The sequence below is a fragment of the Peromyscus eremicus genome, chromosome 4, assembly GCF_949786415.1.
Source record: "Peromyscus eremicus chromosome 4, PerEre_H2_v1, whole genome shotgun sequence".
NCBI lineage: Eukaryota > Metazoa > Chordata > Mammalia > Rodentia > Cricetidae > Peromyscus > Peromyscus eremicus.
In genome coordinates, this window is record NC_081419.1 from 80,990,697 (window position 1) to 81,012,679 (window position 21,983).

Here is a 21,983-nt window from a genome sequence, read left to right on the forward strand (position 1 = left end):
CTGTTGTCTGGGGTTAATGGCATCTTTTGGGGACCCTGAGACAATTAGGATACTGGTCAAGTCTTGGGAAAACTATTCATAACATTTGTTGTTCAGTCTCTGTGTAATGGGAAAACACAAGGCTTATTTGTAGTCCTCGCTAGAATAGTTGCTGAGGTTGAACCATCTCATCCAGCAGCCTTGAAGCTGTTCAGGATGTAGAACTCTGATAGAACTACAACAAGGGCACTCTGAGAGGCTGGATCACCTGGGCCATCCATTTGCATTGGTGTCTGATCCTCTTGCTCTGAAAACACATGAACTTTCAAAGGTAATGATATACATCTTCATTAACACAAGTATGGACTGTGCATTATACACAAGCCAGCCAAAGATGGTTTTTTGTTTTATGTTTGAGCAGATAAAATATATGTCACCTGCCTTATAGTTTTTCTAGGTTTTTTCTTTATGTCTGTATCCAGGATTTTCAGGGGGTCTCCCCTGATCAGACCTGATCCTCTTTAACCTTAAACAAATCCACAGCCTTTCATTTTCTATGGAAACAAAAGCATAACCTCTTCCCCAAAGCAATACGTATTCTGACTTCCATTTTCAAGTTAAGGCATTCCTAAAATATCTAGACTGATTTAATTCAGCAGTCCCTTCCACAATCCAGTGTCTCTCAGCAGCTGTCATTCTCTGTTCATTAGCATCCAAAACATTAAAAATCAACAAGACACCATATAGGATCCAGACTCTCTGTATGTTTTCCATCTTTACGTGGCTTATCTTTTTAATATTATTTTATTCTCTCTTGACTTTATCTTATTACTTATTAACTATTTATTTTTTTCTATGACTGTCTATACCCATTTTTTTCTTTTTTAAGCCTATGCACATTTTTTAAGTACAATGTAACCTGTTTAGAGGATTTTTTCCCAAGAAAATAGCATATTTTTCCCAAGAAAAGTTGTATATGTCAACATAGTGACTACTAATAAATGTTCTTAGTAATTGTATTCATAATAATCCCAAACTGAAAATAACCCAAAGTTTATCAGCTGATGGATGGATAAATTGTGCTAATTTATATCAAAGAATGTTCAGGTGCTGGTGTATTGTGGCAGCAGCTGGCTCCAGCCTGCAGGCAGTGTCTGTATCCCAACCCTACCTGAGAGTCCTCAATCACCAGGAAGCCACATCTGCCTTTGTGTGTTTTGCTTTTTTAGCTTTCTTGGGCCTTTTGTGGATACACATGGCCCCATGCTGAGCGCCATATGCAGTTGGACTTTCCTTTGGGCCAACTTATTATTAATTATGAAAACTTGGCCTTGGCTTAGTCTCATTTCTAGCTAGCTCTTATAACTTAAATTAACCCAGATTTTTAAATCTACATTCTTCCATGTGCTTGTTACCTCATCTCCATTTTGTCTATCCTACTTCCGTCGTGTCTTGCTGGCAGCTCCAACTTTCTTTTTCCCAGAGCACTCTCTGGCCAGAAGTCCCTGCTATACTTGCTGCCTAGCTATTGCCCATTTAGCTTTTTATTAAACCAATCACAGTGACATATCTTTATACAGTATAATCAAATATCTTGCAACAAGGAAGGTGACAGTTAAAACTATTATGTACTAATAAATTGCAAAAAGAAGGAGGTAAAATTGTTCTCTAATGAGAGAAATAGATAGCAATGGCCCACAGTCATGTACTGAGTTAACACACAACAGGAGCATCAGGAATGTTGGATGGTCAAATAAATACTCTACATCTTGATTATGTTGGCACTAACACAGGTGTATACTTTTTTTTTGCCTTGCCTCAAAATGTACACTTAAAATACATACAGTTTAGTACATGCCAATTAAGGTCAATATAGCAGATTATATAAATAACAATGTGATTAGGTTTATTATCTGGGATATCTAATTATCCTGAGACTGTATCAATTAAGAATAAATGCTGTTGTGGAATATATTTTTAACTATGCAAAGATGTATTACATTTGTTTATGCTACATTTGTTTAATGATGTAAGGATGCATGTTTCATTATGTAAAGATGTGTTGCATTTGTTTCACCTTGCCTGTCTAAGGCACCTGATTGGTCTAAGAAAAAGCTGAATGGCCAATAACTAGGCAGGAGAGGGATAGGTGGGCTTCCAGGCAAAGAGAATAAATAGAAGGAGGAATCTAGGCTTGAAAAGAATGAGAGGAGGAAGAAGAGAGAAGAGAGCGAAGGAGAAAAGAAGGGAGACATCCAGGGAGCTAGCCATCCAGGCAGCCGCCACCCAGCCAGACACAGAAGAAGCAGGACATACAGAAAGGAAAGGTTAAAAGTCCCAAGGCAAAAGGTAGATAAAGATGAAGAGAAACAGGTTAATTTAAGTTAAAAGAGATAGCCAGAAATGAGCCTAAGCTAGGCCGAGCATTCATACTAATAAGAAGTATCCATGTGGCCTAAAAACGAATGCCTGTTTCAAAATGGTGCCGGGGAGATGGCTTAGTGGTTAAAAGCACTCACTGGCTACTCTTCCAGAGTACCTGTGTGACAGACCACAATTGTTTGTAACTCTAGTTCCAGGGGTTCCAGTATTCTCTTCTTGCTCATAAGCACAAATCACACATATAACGTGCAGATATACATGTACGCAAAACATCCATACACATGAATTAAAATTTTTAAACAGTTTTATTTATTTATTTGTTTGATTTTTGTTTTATTTTGTTTTTCAAGACAGAGTTTCTCTGTGTAGCCTTGGTTGTCTTAGAACTAGCTCTATAGGCCAGGCTGGCCTTAAAATTCACAGAAATCCACCTGTCTCTATCTCCTAAGTGCTGGGATTAAAGATGTGTGCCACCACTGCTGGGTGATTTTATTTTATTACTTTAAATTTTTTTTTTATTTTGAGACAGGGTTTCTCTGTGTAGCTCTAGCTGTCCTGGAACTCACTGTGTAGATCAGGCTGACCTCAAAATCTGAGATCCACCTGCCTCTGCCTCCTGAGTGCTAGCATTAAAGGAGTGTGCCACCATGCCTAGCTAAAATAAATAAATATTTTTTTAAAGAATAAAATAAGCAAGGAGTATGTGTTCATGGATTATTTATAAAGTTTCTCCATTATCTACTTCTTATTCATATTTTAACATAAAATATCATAACAACACATTGAACACAAGTTGATGAGAAATAGTTGTTTTTACAAATCAGAGTCATGTTCATTACTAGTGAGAGCAAATAATTACATCTCACTGTCTTTTTGTCTGCTACCTTTATGAGAACAAGATAGAGCACAGTTGAACAAATCTGCCCCAGGACTTATCCAGAACAATATATTCAATTTACTTTACATAATGGATACAAACCCAACATCCTGGGATCATCAGATTAAAATAGTGACGATAAGTCTGACTCTAACTTGTAAAACATTAGCCTTGGCAGACATTTAAGCTACTATATGCATTTATGTTTTTAAAATTTCTAATCTGTTGACAGTCCTTCAGTTAGCAGAAAAAAAATCTGTAGAAACAGATCTCTCAACAGATTCATGATAAATTGGAGTTCTTTTCCACTGAGTATGTACAATTAATTGCAAGAGGTGAAATATTTTTAGTAATTCTAAGAATTAATTTCATAATTATCCATTCATCTTCACAGTTTTCTGCCTGATAAATTTATTCTCAATTCTTCCCTGGGTTCCTAATTAAATAATTAAATGGTAAGCTTTTATATGCACACAGTAATGCTGTTGTAATCTATTTGCTGGACAAACACGTAATGAGTCAGTCAGTACACATCAACTGCCATCATCTGAGAAACATATATCCTCTCCTCAATTTGTTTTCTAACAGATACATGATTTTAGTGTCGAATAGTAGAGAACTCTTTTTTCAAACAGACATAATAAAAAAGAAAGTAAGAAGTCCAGAGGGAGGACCACTGTGCATAAGGAGTGATGGGATTCTGGCCTGGTTCTTGGGACTCTGTAGCTGTTCCAATGTTGGTAAGATGACTGCTGTGCAGCGAGGTTCAGTTATGTCAGGACAGAGCAAAAGACAACTCTCCTTATGGATGAATATGCCTTTCTTGAAGTCCCTTCTCATGTCTTATTGGCCCAAACTGGATTGTGTGTCCATCCCCAACCCACTCCCTGTCAGTGAGCTGGCTCTACAGCGCGGTAACTCTGACCAGTCACGATAACTGCAGCCTTCCTTGCATCAAACTGAGTCAGAAGTGCAAGAGTGAATCCCTAAAGAAAATGTGTGCTGTGTATTGAGGATGTGGCAGAGAATGGGTACTGAGTAGGCAACCACCAGTATTGCTGTGAATGTGAAGATGTCTTCTTACTTTATTTCCTAAAGACAGTACATAAGGCCTGTGCACTGGCACTAAAAAGAATTAGTTTTACTTGAAAAAAAAATTCTTCTGGAATTACCCTTTAACTATAGCATAATTTTATAAAATTGTCAGCAGTGTTATAAACAGTATTTATTAGAATGTTTATAAAATATAAGATTAAGAATAAAATGAGTTAAATTAGGAATACATATTAAACTACATTCATTCGTTAACCCAAAATATTTTTAAGACTACTAAAGTCTACCAAGTACCCAGGATATAGTGATGAACAAAGGTAGCCACATGCTGTCCTCATGCTTTTAGTCTGGAGGTAGACAAAGACATTTGTAAAAACAACACTTAAATGTAGGTGGATGGTGCAGGGAAATCTTCTGAGTTGAGAAGCAACCGACTGATGGTGGGAAGCGCTCCATCAGAGAACACAGCATAGGAAAAAGCTCCAGGGCAGAGTGAGCAAGATGCATTTTGGTAGTAGGAAGGTTAGTGTCATGCCAATCAGGCTGCATCACTGTGACATAAAGCAGAGGAAGTGTTGTTTTAGTTCATAGTCTGTTGTTATTTCTGGCCCCACAGTCAGGCAGAACAGCATGGTGCTGGGAGCATGTGGCAGGGGAAAGAAATACTGAATAGGTATTAGATAGCTAAAAGCTTAGAAGATGGTTGAAGATGAAAGTATTGACATGGGGGTTGTCAGGTATGTATTTTTCTAATATAAATGGAAAACTGAAGGAAGCAAATACAGAAAGGGAATAGATACAGCCCCAAGCACATGTCCCCGGTAATGTGTTTCTTCCAACCAAGCTCCACCTCTAATTAACCATTTTGGGAGTCCATCAAGGGATGAATAAATTAGAGCAAAGCCTCAGAAACACATCAGTTAGCAAACAAGTCCCCATGTGCGATACCTTGTGTTTAGGCTACAGCAGCATGGGATGAGGGAATGTGACTTAGAAAGAAGCTTGCAGACTTTTTCTTCCTTGTCATCTGAAAGCCCTGAAAAGTCATTTAAAGGATTTGAGTTAGGAAAGTAACAGAGGGTAACCAGGTTAATGATTTTAAATAGATGACTTTAATGTTTGGTAGAGAATGAATTGAGCGTGTCAGAATAGAGGCAGGCAACTATTAGCTAACTATTATAAGGGTCCTAGCAAAGCACAAGGGTGTGTGAGTTAACACAGAACATCTATATGGACTTGTATGATCTTTAGAAGATGAGAAATGACAAGCCTTGTGATGGCATGAATGTGTGACATGAAGAACAACAAAATGTCCTGGATTGTGAGGACAGCTTTTACCTCTGGGTAGACACTTTCCTTTCCCTAGAGCATGGGATTCTAGAGCACTAGTCTCGCAGAAGGATGAATAGTTTTCAGTATGGGATATGGTGACCCTGGAGCCATTTCACACAGGCAACAATATTGAGTAGATATTACATAGCCTAGAGCTTAAAAGACAGTCTCAGGATGAGTATTCTGTTTGGGAGTTTCCAGTATACAAATGGAAGATGAAATTTCATGGCTCTGTCTTAAGAATGCCTTAGGAGAAAAAGTAGAGCCAGAAAGAGCAAGGCCTATGGCTTATCATGAAAGACTGTTGTGAAGACAAGATTCACAAGCCTATAGAAAGAAGAAGAAGAAATAGTGTTTAGGAAGAGAAAGCAATCAAATGATGCTCATAATTCAAATAAGTGAGAGTTAAGAAACATCTTTATCCTCATCTGTAATCTTTTTATTTATATATATATAAATAAATATATTTTATTTATATATATAAATAAATATATATATAAATAAAAAGATTTATATATATTACAAGACAGGATTTCTCTGTGTAACATCTCAGGTTTCTCTGTGTAACAGCTCTGGCTGTCCTGGAATTCATTTTGTAGATCAGGCTGGCCTTGGACTCACAGAGATCCTCCTGCCTCTGCCTCCCGAGTGTTGGGGTTTTAGGTGTGCACCACCGCCACCTGGCCCGGGGAGGGGGTGTAACTCTTTGAGGAAGCTATATTTGGTAAAATGAAAGCTAGAAAGAATGGCTTGAGAGTGAGTGAGGGAAGAGGGGATGTGAAGAGAGGCCATAGGCAGCTCCCTGAAACACCCCTGTGAAGGGGGAGGGATGGCTCCAGGGACATGTGGAGCACAGGAGCCATTTAATTAGCAGACAGTAAAGACAACAATGAGCAACACCAGTGAGAAAAGAGCAGCTGCAAATACTGGACAGAGAACTGGTGGATAATTCTTACTGCTTAAAATGCCAAGAACAAATGCTGTTGAAAGCATACTTGCATTACATGAGAGGGACTCCTCTCACTATATATAATATAATTGAGAGAGAAAGACATTGGCTAAGGAAGTAGGCTTGTAGCTTTGGCAAGATGAAGAGGAGGCTCAGTCTTTTCTCTGTGTAGTTCATACAACCCAATGGAAGAGGATGGAGAAAGGGAAGCTTGGTGGAGATAACAGATGGGGATGGGGAGAAGCATACACTGTGCAAAGTGAGAGAGATACGGACAAAGAAATGAAACTGCAGTGACTGAGCAGTGCTTATGGACCAAGGAGGATGCTGAGGACTGTAATCATACCAAAACGTTCAGGTTTGTGACTTTCTTCTGTGGCACGAGGCTTCTCAGTATGTATATGACAAGGACAGCAAGATCCACTCAGATCTAGACTTTTGTGACAAATGTGAACAAGGAAGAGTGACTTCAGTGAGGAAAGGTGGTGGGTTTGAATAAGATTCTAGAAAGAATGTGACAGATAAGAGAAGCAGCATCTTCTCACGGTAGAATAAATAAGTGGTGAGCATAGAAGGCATCAAGAGTAATGTGGGTATCCCTTGGAGCTTGAATGTGCGGCTGTCTATCAAATAGTCGCGAAGCAGTCTGCTGTTGGCTGCATGCCCTGCCTCCCCCCTTTCTTTCCCATCCTGCCTCCCTACTTCTCTCCCTTCACTCCTCCCTTTCTTCATCCTTTCTTTTTTCATTCTTTTAAAATACTTCTGTGTACTTTTAAAAATCAACAATTTAAATTCCTTTTCCATTTCATGTTTTAGAAGTCAGCAAATTTTATTTTTCAGTGTAATTGTGATAACTGTATAGAAATCATTTAAATGTATATTTGGTTTAACCAGAGCTTAATATAATAAATTATTTTTATCCTGTATAGGTTTTAGATGCCTGCACAATGAAAATGAACCTAGACTCACGGGCCAGATATATTTATGATATGAATGGTAGAAAAATTGAAGACATTTCACAAGGTAAGGTGACAAATATTTTGTAACTCCTGTGATACGATCTTGAAAAAAAAATTTATGGAATTTTTCCTTTAAGCATTTTATAGAAAAGAAAAATCAATAATTTAATTGTAGCATGAATAAACATGGTATTCTTGTTCAAATGGATACTGTCTGTAATATTCACTGTGTGAAAATACCTTTCAAGGGGCACCAGGGTTGTAGAATCATTTTTTTTTTTTTGCCACAAGTTTGAGTTATTTTTAAAGCTGGGCATTTAAAATTTAGCGAATCATAAGTAAATAAACAATCATTGACATGTCTGGGAGCCAACATCTAAGAGAAATTATTGGGCCTCAGGCTGTGGCTCAGTGGCAGTGTTTGGCTGTGCAAGGCTGTGGGTTCAATTCCCAGAGAAAAGGGGGAGAGGGGGAGGAGGGATGGAGGGAGAGCAAAAGGGTGAGGCCAATCTCTAGAGGTTATTCAGGTTATTTTAACTTGGTTAAGAGGAAAGATTTATATTTAGAAATTTGGATTTATTTTCTTTCCATGTGTGGCAAGAAATGGCTTCTCTACAGCACTCAGGCGGCTGAGGCAGGAGGGGCACAAGTTTAACCGTTAGTCTGCACATGATCTCAAAAGAAAAGATTTACTGACCCACACAGTGAAGTAGCCACAAACACTGCTGCCTCGTGGCTGCCAGAGGTGTTCAGACGCATGCCTCATGCTTCATGGGTCCCACAAGTGTGTGTGCTGTTATCACATTTTAATGCATGCCTCGCTCTCTGTTTTTGCATACTTATAAAAGCTTATGTCAGCTGAAATCAGCTTTTGTGGCTACTAACATTGGACTTAAAATACTTGAAGAGACTAATCCAATTGGAGGAACTTCCAGCCTTTAGCACTCCTCGTCACTTAATATTAGGTTCTAAGAATTGTTTTTCTTTGTTATTGTGATGTTGTGCATTCACTGATTAGAGTCCCTAATTTTCTGTTGATTATCTTACCAACCTTGACTTAGGAATGGTTGATGTTTATGTAAAAGATAACTTCTAGTTTAAATAAATAAATACTAATACTCTTGATTTCCTCTGGCTTTTTTGTTGTTGTTGACTTTGTATCACATCAGAAAGTCATCTAATAAGGTCTAATGTTAAGTTCACAGCAGTTTTCTCTCAAAAGCACAGATTAGCAGTACAGTTGTACTAGTGGTTAAAAGCAACAGGTAATTCTTTTCCTGCCTCCTATTTCTGTTATAGAATTATGTCTACTTTCAAACATCCTTCCCGTGTTATGAGAAATGAGCACATTTGTCCAACTTTTTTGTATCTTAACTCTCTAGCAGATTAATACATTTTGATGAATCAGAAAAGCCACTCTTCCTGTCAAGAGCAAGGCCACCAGTCTCTTAGGACCTTTATGGGGGTGTCTTTTTAACTGACTGTGCTTTCTTGAGGACCATTCTAGACTATGGTGGGTAGTGTCGAACTTACTCCAGGGAGTCAGAAGAGTGTATCAATTAAGCAAGTCCAAGGCTATTCTGTGGCCAACAGAATGCTCACTGCCTATTCCATTTTCTATCCCATATCCAATGACAATGTCCAAAATAACTGTGCCGTGATTATTTATTTGTGTGTCTATTTATGTACATGGTCATGTATGTGTGTAAGTGCATATATGTGTGTAGACAGGCAGTCAGCTTTGGGTGTCTTCCTCAGGTCCTCTCTATGTTAGGTTTTGAAGCAGTGTGTCTGTCATTTCACCTGGAACTCAGTAATCTAGACTGTAGCCAGCAAGTCTCTGGGCCCGCCTGCTCCACCTCTCCAGCAGTGGGATTACAAGCACACCGTGCGGTAATCTAGACTGTAGCCAGCAAGTCTCTGGGCCCACCTGCTCCACCTCTCCAAGCAGTGGGATTACAGGCACACCATGCAGGGCCCAGGATTTTACATAGGGTACACAAACATCAACTTTTTGTAGAAAGATTAGAATTTAAAGGTAAAAATTCCAAAAGAATCTAAACAATTCAAGTCAAGGCAGAAGTAAATTCCAGGCTCAGTTTACCTTTGTGAATGAAATTCAGTAGAACTTCCAACTCCTGAAGTTAAGGCACAAAGAATGTGAAGTTCTTCATCTTCAATTGCTGCAGTACCATCGAGATGTTCTCCTGATGCTGGATTTCCAATGGAATTCCTCCAGGAGCCAGTTTCTGGGTTCCTGGAATGGGTGCCATCATTTAGGTTCTGAGAAGTCAATTTAGGTCTACACCAACCTTTTCAGGCCCTCATTATACCACCAAACAAAATAATTAGAACATCAGTACCACACCCATCACATTCAGAACACACCTAGTACAAGAAACTGGACATTTTATCCAAGATTACGTTTCTAGGACCCAACAATTGGCACAAGTCAGACCCCAGGAACATGGCAAACTCTAAATGAAAGAGTGCTGAGGTGAAGAAATATTCTGTCTGTCTGTCTTGCCAAGATGACAGTCTACGGAGCTGGTCAGAGTCTGTGGCCTGAGATGTACCTTGGGAAGCTCTTCTTGTTAAGTCATGGTTTATGGCTTGATAAGTGTACCGTGTCCCCAGGAGAAAATGGACTGATGTACACTGGCTCCTGTCTCAAACAGCTGGACAGAGTATGGTGAAGTGCCTTCAGTGTGAATTCAAAATCCAATTTATATAAGGAAACTGTTTCTATATAGTTTATATACTTTATAAACTGGTAGAAACAGTTTCTATCAGACATTGGATGGTTAATTAGCTTCTTTGAGATCAGTTTCCTTATTTGTAAAATGGATTACAGTAAATATTTTCACAGGTTGTTTTAGGGATTAAGTAAACTATACATCAAGTCCTTAAATCAGCACTGTATAAGGCTAGTTTTTAATCACTATCACTCACTATCAAAATCATTATTCTCCAAGAGGGCACTGACAGTGCTCTGAGCTCGCAATGTTTGGAGATTTGCCTGGGTAGGCACTCCAGTGTGGTTGAGACTCTGTTCTCTTTTGTGAAGTGTTCCTCACATCTTAATGCTCATTTTCGTCTTAGTCACTAATTCTAGACCCATGCTGAACTCAGAGTGGTTCTTGTCTGGTGGCAAAGTGCCCAGTTTGTTTCAGAAACATAATTTTCACAAGCGTGTTCTAGCAACTGCCACATGGACCTCTGCCCAGGGAATCATTAAAACTCAAGGAACCCACTTCAGCGGCATGGGTTCCTCCTTACAGTCACCCTTAAGGAACCCACTTCATTGGCATGGGTCGCTCCTTATAGTCACAATCACGTCTGGCATAATAACTTCAGGTCGAGTTTGGAACTGAAACCACTATTCACGTTTTCAGTCTCATGTTCTCTAAGGACCGACCTCAACGCCTTCTCCTCCTGGAGCGTGGTGTCTCCTCAGCTGTTCAGCATGTCCGGCTTGAGTTAGTATTTTGATCTGGTACATTTCAATGCAGTGTTTCACGTACCTGTTCTTTCCAGAAGAGTTTGGAGTTAGCCTTCTCTGCTGCAGTTGCATCCTTTCTTTTTCCCTTGGCTTCCTGCTCCATGCTTGCACTATTTTGACATAGGTCTTGAGTTATTTTTTTGTGCGGTGTGTCTCATAGTAAGAGACATGAAGAGAATATATTTCAAGCTTGCCAATGGTATCCTTTGTTCAAGTCAGTCTTACTCATTTTCACTTCCTTGAGGTCAATAATCCTGCCAAGGGTGGCTTCTCTCACAGCGCGACATCTGATTTGGATGTAGAGTTCTTGGTCTACTACTCCCCTGCCTGCAGCATGACTTATCTGGTCTTTGTCTTCCCTTTGTCTTAGGACCCGAGTTTGTGCAATGCTTTTTCTTGTGTAACTTACACCAATCTTTATCTCTAGTTGTTTTATGTCCTGTCCTCACTGAAGAGTCCCAGGCATTTGTACTCTAACTTGTCTGTAACATGAACACCACCTCTTCACAGGTTTTCATACTCAGCTTTCTCTGGAGAGAGACTCAAGCTGCTTTCCAAGGACTTATAGAGAGTCCTTTTCTTTCTTTCTTTTTTTAAATAATTTTTTTATTAAGAGATTTTTCTATTCATTTTACATACCAACCACAGATTCCCCTGTCCTCCCTCCTCCCACCCCCCAGCCTTCCCCCCCAACCCACCCTCCATTCCCACCTCCTCCAAGGCAAGGTCTCCCATGGGGAGTCAGCAGAGCCTGGTACATTCAGTTGAGGCAGGTCCAAGCCCCTCCTTCCTGCACCAAGGCTGCGCAAAGTGTCTCACCATAGGCACTAGGTTCCAAAAAGCAGGCTCATGCACTAGCGACAGGTCCCAGTCCCACTGCCTGGGGTCCCCCTATACAGTTCAAGCTAAACAACTGTCTTGCTTATCCAGAGGGCCTAGTCCAGTACCATGGGGGCTCCTCAGCTATTGGTCCACAGTTCATGCGTTTATACTAGTTTGGCTAGCTGTCTCTGTACTTTTTCTGGTCATGGTCTTGATGTCCCTTGCTCATGGAATCCCTCCTCTCTCTCATCGATTGCACTCTTGGAGCTCCACCTGGGACCCAACCATGGACCTCAGGAAATCCAGAGAATCACCAAGTCATACTTCAAAAACCTGTACTCCACAAAGTTGGAAAATCTGAAAGAAATGGACAATTTTCTGGATAGGTACCACATACCAAAGTTAAATCAAAACCAGATAAACTATTTAAATAGGCCAATAATCCCTAAGGAAATAGAAATAGTCATTAAAAGTCTCTCAACCAAAAAAAGTCCAGGACCAAGTGGTTTCAGTGCAGAATTCTTCCAGAATTTCAAAGAAGAGCTAATTCCAATACTCTTCAAATTGTTCCACACAATAGAGAGTCCTTTTCTTAACTGAAGAAGATAAAATGTTCTTTTTAGAATAAGTCTACCATTTATACATGAGCCACACTTTGGGTTTTTGTGATTTAAAATCATGATAAGTTTGTGATAAATAAATTCAGAGTCAAGTTGGATTGCTGTAGCTTATTGTAAATGCTTGCGAACCAGCTGCAGGAATGTAACACCAGATCTTCCACATTTCTGTTTTGGCCCATGATTCAATTTAACATAATACATTTAATTTTAGCACTTGCAAGGCAGAGGCAGGCAGATCTTTGTAAGCCTGAGGTCAGCCTGGTCCATATAGACAGTTCCAGACCAGCCCTGTCCCAAAACAATTAGCAGCTATAACAACAACAAAATAACGTAATTGCCTTAGGTAGGGTTTTGTTGCTGTGAAGAGACACCATGACCACTGAAACTTTTATGAAGGAAAACATTTAGTTGGGGCTGGCTTAGAGTTTTAGAGGTTTAGTACATTATCATTATAGTGGGAAACATGGTGGTGTACAGGCAGACATGATGCTGGAGAAGGAGCTGAGAGTTCTACATCTTGATCCACAGGCAACAGGAAATGAACTGTCAAATTGGCTGTGGCTTGAGCATATATGAGACTTCAAAGCCCACCTCCACAGTGGCATACTTCCTCCAACAAGGCCATACCTCCTATCAGTGCTACTCCTATGGGCCAAGCATTCACACATGAGTCTATGGGGACCATACCTATTCAAACCACCACAATAATGAATAATTTAGAATTCTGGTCATCAGATCTAGGCTGCCTACCTGGTCTTGGAACTGGTGCCCATAATTTAAAGACAAGCCATCTCTATAGTATATGTAGAAGTTGCCTGGCATCATTCTTTAAAGTGCTAGCAGAGACTATTTTCCACTATCTAATACTTGAAATGGTTATGTCATCCTCAGTCTTGTTTCAAGTTTTAAAAGTTCAATGCATGATTTAAGAGCAAGCATCAGTAGCCTGCACAGTAAACCAACCATGAGGAGCTAGGAGGTCAAACTGTCCACTGCACACCTGGAAAAACCAAAACTTGATCCAACCCCAGCCTGATATTTTTTTTTTTTGAAAGCCAGGGTTGTTGGAAACAATCCCAGCTACATTTAGTTGTTGTGATCTTTCAAGCTCAAATTCTACATAGTTTTTGTTTACTATAAAGTTGAAAATCAGACTTTCAGGAAAAAATATAACTATAAACTTTATATCCATGACATACTCCATAAACTGCTAGCTTACTTCTGATATTAAAGAGCAAGCAAACAAACAAACCCACAAAGCACAGAGCTCCTACATATTAAAGTACCATCTGTGAGAGGCCACACTGCTAATCCCCCCACTCCATAAGTCTGTCTTTCATTTTGTTGTTGTTTGCTACTCAGAATCACTTATATTATTTCTAGAGCTCCTGACGAACTTGGTCCCATAAGAATAACGCTTTCTTGAATTTTGTAAAACATTCCTCAGTTCATAGCAGCTGGTCAAAGGTGAGGTCAGCATAGGTACTGTTGAAGATTATTGTCTTCTATTATGGCAGTCTGATGTAGAAATGTGCCCTTAACATTACAAACTTTGCGAATTGTACTTACTTTCAAATTTTTAAATGTATTAACTGTAATACAGTAATTAAAAGTATGGTACTGATGTGAGAATAGACGTAGAGAAAAATGGAACTGAATTTAAGAGTCTAGAAATAGCCTAGCACATCTGTAGTCTGTGGTCACTTGACTTGTGACAGAGATGTTAAGATATTCATCAGAGAAGAGTATTTTCTTCAGCCCTGGTGCTGAGTCAACTAGGTTTCCACATGCAAAGATTGAAGACAAATCTAATTTCCTATCTACAAAAATTATCACAAAATAAATAAAAAATCCAGGAGCTGAAACTCTGAAACTCTTAGAAGCCAATGTAGGAGCAAATCTTCATGATCTTGAACTTGGCAACAGATTTCTAGACATTAAATCCAAAGCATGAGCAATAACAGAAAAACTCACAAATTTGACTTCATTGAATTGAAACATTTTTGTGAATTAAAGGATATTATCCATAAAATGAAAAGACAATCTACATAATGGAATAAAATATTTTCAAATCACATCTAATGTGTTTAATATTGAGAATATATGAAAAAGTCTTATGCTCAATTTCAAAAAGACAACCTAATTAGAAAAATGGCAGAACCTGAGTAGACATTTCCACAGAGAAGATATACATTTGGCAATAAGCACAGAAAAGATGTTCAGCTTCCATAGTCATTAATCATTTTGGTATATATCAAAACCACGATGACATAGTGTTTTATAATACAAGAGGACTGTACTAAACCAGGCTCACACACAGCTATGTACAACAGAGAAAAGACAAGTGCTTATGGATAAACATTTTTATGATTAAGCATTTGCCTCTCTTGGATTCTTATATGGTTTTCTCATTTACCTTTACTTTAAAATTTTTTTGAAATAAAAAAGTTGGGTCTCTTGCTGAAGATGGATACCAGTGTTGGCAGTAATCACAAGCCTGTAAATGTGTCCAGTGACAACACTGGCATGGGTTAAGGCAGCCAGTCAGTCAAGAGCCATTGTGGGCTAGGAGATGTGACTCAGGAAGGTCTAACCCAAAACTGTCCTCATTGTGACTTTGCTTTGGCTTCAGGATTCCTTAGGTATATCTTCAGTGTCTCCCAGTGACTTCTAGGCATCAGACTTGGGCTGCTCACACTGCTTAGATGAAAAAATCGAGGGTGTTAGTAATCATTGATGTGTATGTTCACTGCTAATTTACAGTGTTGAGAATATTGTCCAAAAGCCTGTTGGTGACAGTTGGGTACTTATGGGATCATCACCGTGGTCATTTCAATATGAGGCTATACAACTGTGTAGTGTGCTGTGAGTGTCCACAAAGCAGTCAAATCTACATGTAGACTCTGGTTTCTGTTAGAAAAGTCCCTTTGACATCTTTAAAACCTAGACTTTCTTATGCCTTCATTAAGATGTGATCATCACTTCTAGCTTTTGTTGGGATGAACAATATTTCATGTCCTACTAAGTCTATGTCCTCCCTCATCTCCCTGAATGGCTTTGTTTCTTGTTTCTTGGCTGTCAAACTCTAAGACTAAAACTATTTATCTGATTCTAATGACTCCTTCCTCATCCTCAAAGTTCATTAGGAAAATGTTGTAATAAACATAACTTCTAGTGTAGAAATAGCCTAATTGTTACTCCCTTTAAAAGACTAGGACTCAGAAAAGACATTTGTTCTCTCAAGAGTTTTCAGGAGAGAAAAAAATAGCCAACAAAGTATGTAAAATGTTTGCTATAGAAGATTCTGCTGTTTTGAACCAAACAAGGAAAAAAAGAAGTTTCAAAAAAGAGTCCTCGCCGGGCGATGGTGGCGCACGCCTTTAATCCCAGCACTCGGGAGGCAGAGCTAGGCAGATCTCTGTGAGTTCGAGGCCAGCCTGGTCTCAAAAGCGAGTTCCAGGAAAGGCGCAAAGCTACACAGAGAAACCCTGTCTCGAAAAACCAATAAAAAAAAAAAAAAAGAGTCCTCTATGGTAACTATTGTAACTATTACAACTTCTCTAGTTTGTTGAATTTAAAATATGTTGTAACATATGTAAGTTACATCCTAAGTAAAGAATCGAAATGTAAGTTGTTTGGTGACTTAGTGTTTCATTTCAAGGGGACAAAACTGCTTTATTGACATGAAGTGACTCCTATATCTCCCTGAGTTCTTCTAGCTGTTATTATTATCACTTTTTACACTTAAAAGAAAAAAAGTAAAAAGACCGATTACATTTTTGAGATTTGTGCTCACATGACTGTTATAACTTTGAGGTATCTTATGATTAACTTGTCTTTGTATATTAACTATGTATGTAATCACTTTGTGTACTTAACTTCCTGTCTAGGTCTGGCTATGTTTTCTATTATATCTTTTATTTTTGGGTCAAAGTTTAATTGGGGTCAAAACAAGGTTTGAGTTAAACTTTTGGGGAAAAGTACCTAGGACACTTTGAAAGGTTATTACTCCCAGGTTTTGTTACATTAATTTATTGAGTTTTATATAGTATACTTTAAAAAATTTACAAAGTCCTTTAAAATTTTATACAGAGCCTTAAAGTTTACAAAAAGCATGCCATATATATTCAATTTTGCATATTGATATAGAGCACTGCCAATAAAAGTAGACAAATATAATTAATTCTCAATATTTCTTAAGTAATCTTCAGTTTTGTACATACCAATTCAATTATTTTACATCAATACTAAAACTCCAATCTTTTAGATGTCCAAGAATTTGAATTCACAAAAAGACTTGCATTTTCAATGACACACACAATTATTTTTGTTGAGGGGAAAGGCAAGATTCAGACAACAGAATCCCAGCTTATTTCTATTTGTATAAATCAAGTCATTTAAATAAATGAATTGTGTGTGCTGACCTGGGCTACCAATGTGCTACTGGGGGTGTATGAAAAAAAGATGTGCATGGTGGTGGAAGCAGAAAGAGGCATAAAGCGTATTGGAAAACTACCAAATGTCCCCTGCAAATGGGCCCTATTCAGAATCAGTAAGCGTATGATGAGTGGAGTGGTTTTGAATATCGCCTTTAGACTCCATGCTGTTACAAGGCCAGCCCTGAACATGGCAACTCTTATTTCCACACACAGTACCTCTTCACTCTCAATTTAACCCCAAAATCTGATGAACCCATTACTCCATACTTGATTTCATGGAACAAGGAGTAGATATAGTTACAAATGATCAGTCACAAGCCGTGAACCAATGCAGCAAGGCATTAACAATTCACACCATTTCGGTCCACTTGCTCAAGCAGAAGATGTGCCAGCATATTTAATGCACAGCTACTTCGTTCAGTTTAAGAAAAGGCATGACTCAGGCTGCATTTTTCAAACCAGAGAAGACTTTCTAAAATGTTGTACTTCCTAAGCTCCAGTGGTCTAACTCTCATCCATGTATCAACAATTAAAATAACCAGGTGTCCGGTAAAGGGCATAACATCTACATCAAATTTGACTCAGATAAAGCCAATACGACCCAAGACATCTTCTCCTCTGGCACAACCTATTTTGTTTGATCCTATCATACAAATCAATGTCTCTTACAGAAGTATTCCGCCACTACAGCCCCCACAGGCAATATACCGTCAGTTTAATGGGATCACTGAAAACTAAAACAGCTGTGAATGATGGCTTTAACTATAACAATTGCTTGCTTGTCATTTTGTTCAGTGGGAAAAAATTCCAAATTTGGGTAGGCATTGGTATTTAAGAAAACGACTACTAAATTCTTTCTCATAAGTACCGTAGGGACAATGAGATATGACATATAGCACATAAACAGAAGTACCCAGCAGCTGTTGTTCGAATGGGAACACACTGATATAGAGCAAACAACACAGGAGACAGCATCTTCACCATCATTTAGTCTTCCCAGAAGGGGTTTTCCAACTATTATCTAAGTCCAAGGCAAGAGCATTAACACACACACACACACACACACACACACACACACACACACACACACACACCCCTTGAATATCCCTTGACACTAGAACAGACTTTGTAAGTATACTTCCTGGCCTGGGAGGCAGTTAGAGCTGGGAATCTCTCAAGAACCAAGTCTGTTTTGTTCAAAGAGTCTTTTTTAGATAGGTCAACTTCATTTTAAAATCTTCCATCTGTATTAGTGGGGAATTTTCCAATGTTTTAAAATTTCTAAACAATATCTTGCTCCCAGTGAGCAGTTTGAGGCTTGCAGCTTGTATCACAAAGCATAAAGAAGTTTCTTTACAATTAACTGTGCTCTGGGCAGTACTTTGCTTCTGTAGAAACATGAACTGTGACAAATGTGAAAATTGAAATATTTTGAAAATTATAATTTTATATATTTAATTGGCATGGATCTTAATGTTAAATTGGAAGCAGGATATTAAAGCCTTTGGTTATTTCCTAAGCTGACTGAAAATAAATTAATTTCAAATGCTTTTCATAGTATGATTCAAAGAGCTTCTATTAATGTAAAATGTTGTTCTAGGAGAGGTATGTGTATCCCCCAGCTATAAGTCTTGACAGAGCATCTCAGTCTGTCTCACTGACAAATTTCATAATCTTTGTGCTTGCTCTTGAGAGGGATTTTTGGCTCCTTGTTATGTACTGCTGTCTTTGGTATAATCAGGAACATTCAAACTTATTAACAGTGACAAGATTGTTTTAATGTGAGATTGTCCTGAAGTCCAAGATGTTTGTTTGTATATTAACACGTGAACTCAAGTGTGTTTGGAGGCCACAGAGGAAACTGCCTTTCCTTGTTCCTGCTAATTAAAGTTCAGTGTGTTCTTTTCCCTGCATGCTTTACGATGGGGCAGGGTAAACTTCATGATGGTCCTCCAAGAACTTTAAAACATACCAACCTCTCACCTTGTGGCTAGTTAACCCTTTGTTGCTAAGTCTCATGATTTTTAACATAATGTTGATTTTCTCTGTTATTCTCAAAGTAATATTATAAAGACAATTAAAATCATTGTGCATGACCCAAGTATGCTTTGAGAAATCTGCATATGGTCATACTTATCTGTCAAGTTTTTAGCAGGCTGTAGGAAGTTACAGGTCCTAAGTGATTCAGTGTGCCTGAACTCGTGGTCTAAGGCTCTTCTATAAATGGCCTTCCACAGCACACACAAAGCACTTCTTTTACCAAACTAAAAGACATCATGACCTAATATAGTAATCGGAATGATCTGTCTATTCCACAATTTACATGTCATAGTTTAACCCATAAACTTATGCAGTTATTATTTGTTGAGTAAAGATAAAGTTAAACTATCCAAACAGAACACTGTGACCTCAAAGTCCAAAGGATTTGAGATTTAGTGGAGGAAGGCAATGGGAAGGGAGAAGTTAAGGACTAACACTACTAGAAGAACAGGAACACTGTAGAAAATGTCAAGGAAGAGGCAACTCTTTCTAAATAAATTACATGGGAGATGGTCCTTGAAGGATGAGAGTATATTGATTGGCAGAAAAATCAGGGAAGAAACGCTGCAGATACCAAACAGGAGTTACAGGCATTTGACCTTTCACATCATTCACTTTGGTTAAATGTTCCATTTCCACCCACCATCCTCAATCTTACCTATTGAGATTATTAGTTATTTTAGCATTATTAAATCATCATTAAAGACTTAAATATTAAATATTATTAAACTATTAAAATTATACAAATATTATATTATTAAATTAATAATTAATTTTCAATCTACTTGAATTGGTAACCTGAGACAAGGAGGCAAACATGTTAAAATCTTACAGCTTGCTGCCTCTCTGTCTATAGATAGAAATTTTCCCATAGGCAGCTAGGCTTGTTCTGGGCAGTACTTCTTTTTTCTAGTTACATGTACTCTGGCTGAAATGTAAACCCACCAAAATTGTTAGACTAATTTTAATTTTACCTGAAATACAGAATCTGTGATTTAAGAAAATGTATTCAAAGCAACTATCCATATTATATTTTTCAAGTGGTAGAAATGACCCCAGCTTATGACTATCTATCTATCTATCTATATATATATATATATATATATATATATATATATATTTATATATATATATTGATAAATTTAAGGAATGCTGGATTTTTAATGCTCTTTAACATACAGGGTTGAGGGCTTGCTTAATGAAAACCCTGAAAGGAAAAGTTCTTGTCTCCACCAAGTAAGTAGGAAGTTGGTAGAAGAGCTGAGATAAAGGCCTTCCACATGTGAAGGAATGCATGTATGTAGCCTTGCACACCAGCATTAACCATCCATAAGGCAGGCTTCTTGTGAGAGGAAATATTTCTAGGCAACTCTTTGAAGAAAGTGTATGGTTTGGAAGGACACAGGAAATGAAATCCCGGAGTTTGTTTTGTCAACATGCAGGTCATGCTCCTTTTCAAGGCTTAAGCATATCACTTGACCTTTCTAAATAATTTTCCTAATTTCTTGCACATATTTATGGGACAGGGTACAGTTTTTCTATAGAAACAGAAAAAGGAATAGTTCTACACAGAAGAAGAAAACCACGGGTTAAGAACTCTTATGAAGAATTGGAGTGGAGGGATGAGAATCTGTGGTCGGGGTGCAATGGATGAGAGGAGAATAAAAAACAAACAAGGAAACAAAAAGAGAGTGCTTATGAAGCCAAGTGTGGTGGCTCACATCTGTAGTGCCAGTACTCAGAAGGCAGAGGCAGGAGAGTCAAAAGAAGTTTGAGGCCAACATGGTCTACCATGGGAATTGCAGGCAAGTCAAAGCTACCTGGTCATACGTTGTCTTACATAGCATCAGCAGCAGCAACAACAATAACAGCAAAACTGAAACCAACAACCAACTAAACAAATCTGATCTTTTATGAGCACTAAACTACAGTAAAAAGTCAGCCATCCCTGTGTTAAAAACCTATGGTCTGTGTTGAAAACTCAAGTGACTGTCAACAAATCAATTATTCTTTTACGTTTCAAAGCTGCGTCTTAGGCTGACTCATCTCTCCCGCTGTCGTGGATTGTTCTTGCTTGTGCCGAATACATTTTATTTTCAACACAGTAGACAGGCTGCTTCACACTTCTTTCCCGAGTATTTAGACTATCGTTTTCTTCTGTTCTCTGTACCTCCCTACTTAGTGGAAACACTGTTTGTTCTTGGATTGCGCTTCATCTCCCTTTTCAGGATCATCAAAGTTACTAGTTTGAAGCGTCCCCAAAGAAAGAGCCTTCTAATCCCTAGTTCAGAGGCTAACCTTTATTAGTGCTCTCCTGGTTATAATGAGGACCTGCTTCCAGCAGGGAGAGGCTGGAATACTGAACAGATTATTCAACAAGTTCAGAGCAGATTCTGAAGTTCCTTATACAACCTGCTTGTGAATACCTCTTTCTTTGCTTTACTGTTTCTGGTTTCCATAGTTTTCCTAATTACGTAAATCATGTGGCACATGGGAGCAATTTTCTACTCAGTATCAGTTCTGGCACTTTGCTATACATTGAAGTCTAATTTTCCCCCCAAGTTATACATTTTCTTAAATTGTTATGGAGATTACAAACTCTGAAAACAGTCATTTTGTGCTAGAAAAATGTAGGAAATGCTCTTTTGAAATCTGTTGGGCTGGCATAAAGAGTCTGAAAATTATTTTGTGATGTGTATAGATGAATAAGACTGATGAACATCACAGAATATTCTCAGATTTAAAGTTGAGATTAACTCTAGCATCTAAATCTTATAAATTTATCACCTTGCTTCCTGATTTATCTAACTTAAAAAGATTAACGCCTACAGTAACTACTATAAGTAATGCTTTTCAGTGTTTGGAAAGTGTACTGGATTGAGTGAGTATACAATTAAAGCTGTATAAATCAAAATGAAATACGTAGCAATCTGTGAGCATTGTGTTAGCAAGCTGAAATGCAAATGGTTCCAAACTGTGTTTAGTTGTGCAAAACTGATATCAAAATTGACTTGTCTTATCTATCTTGA

General features: G+C 38.3%; 1 protein-coding gene across 1 annotated transcript in view; it reads left to right on the top strand.

The window, feature by feature from the left end:
* The window catches only part of Dcdc1 (doublecortin domain containing 1), a gene marked incomplete at its 5' end in the record, with an annotated part of 398,886 nt that overhangs the window by 74,766 nt on the left and 302,137 nt on the right, over positions 1-21,983 (top strand). Inside the window, one exon of the mRNA XM_059258913.1 lies at positions 7,502-7,595. Coding sequence (XP_059114896.1) covers positions 7,502-7,595 — 94 coding nt within the window. The remainder of the gene's footprint in view (positions 1-7,501; positions 7,596-21,983) is intronic.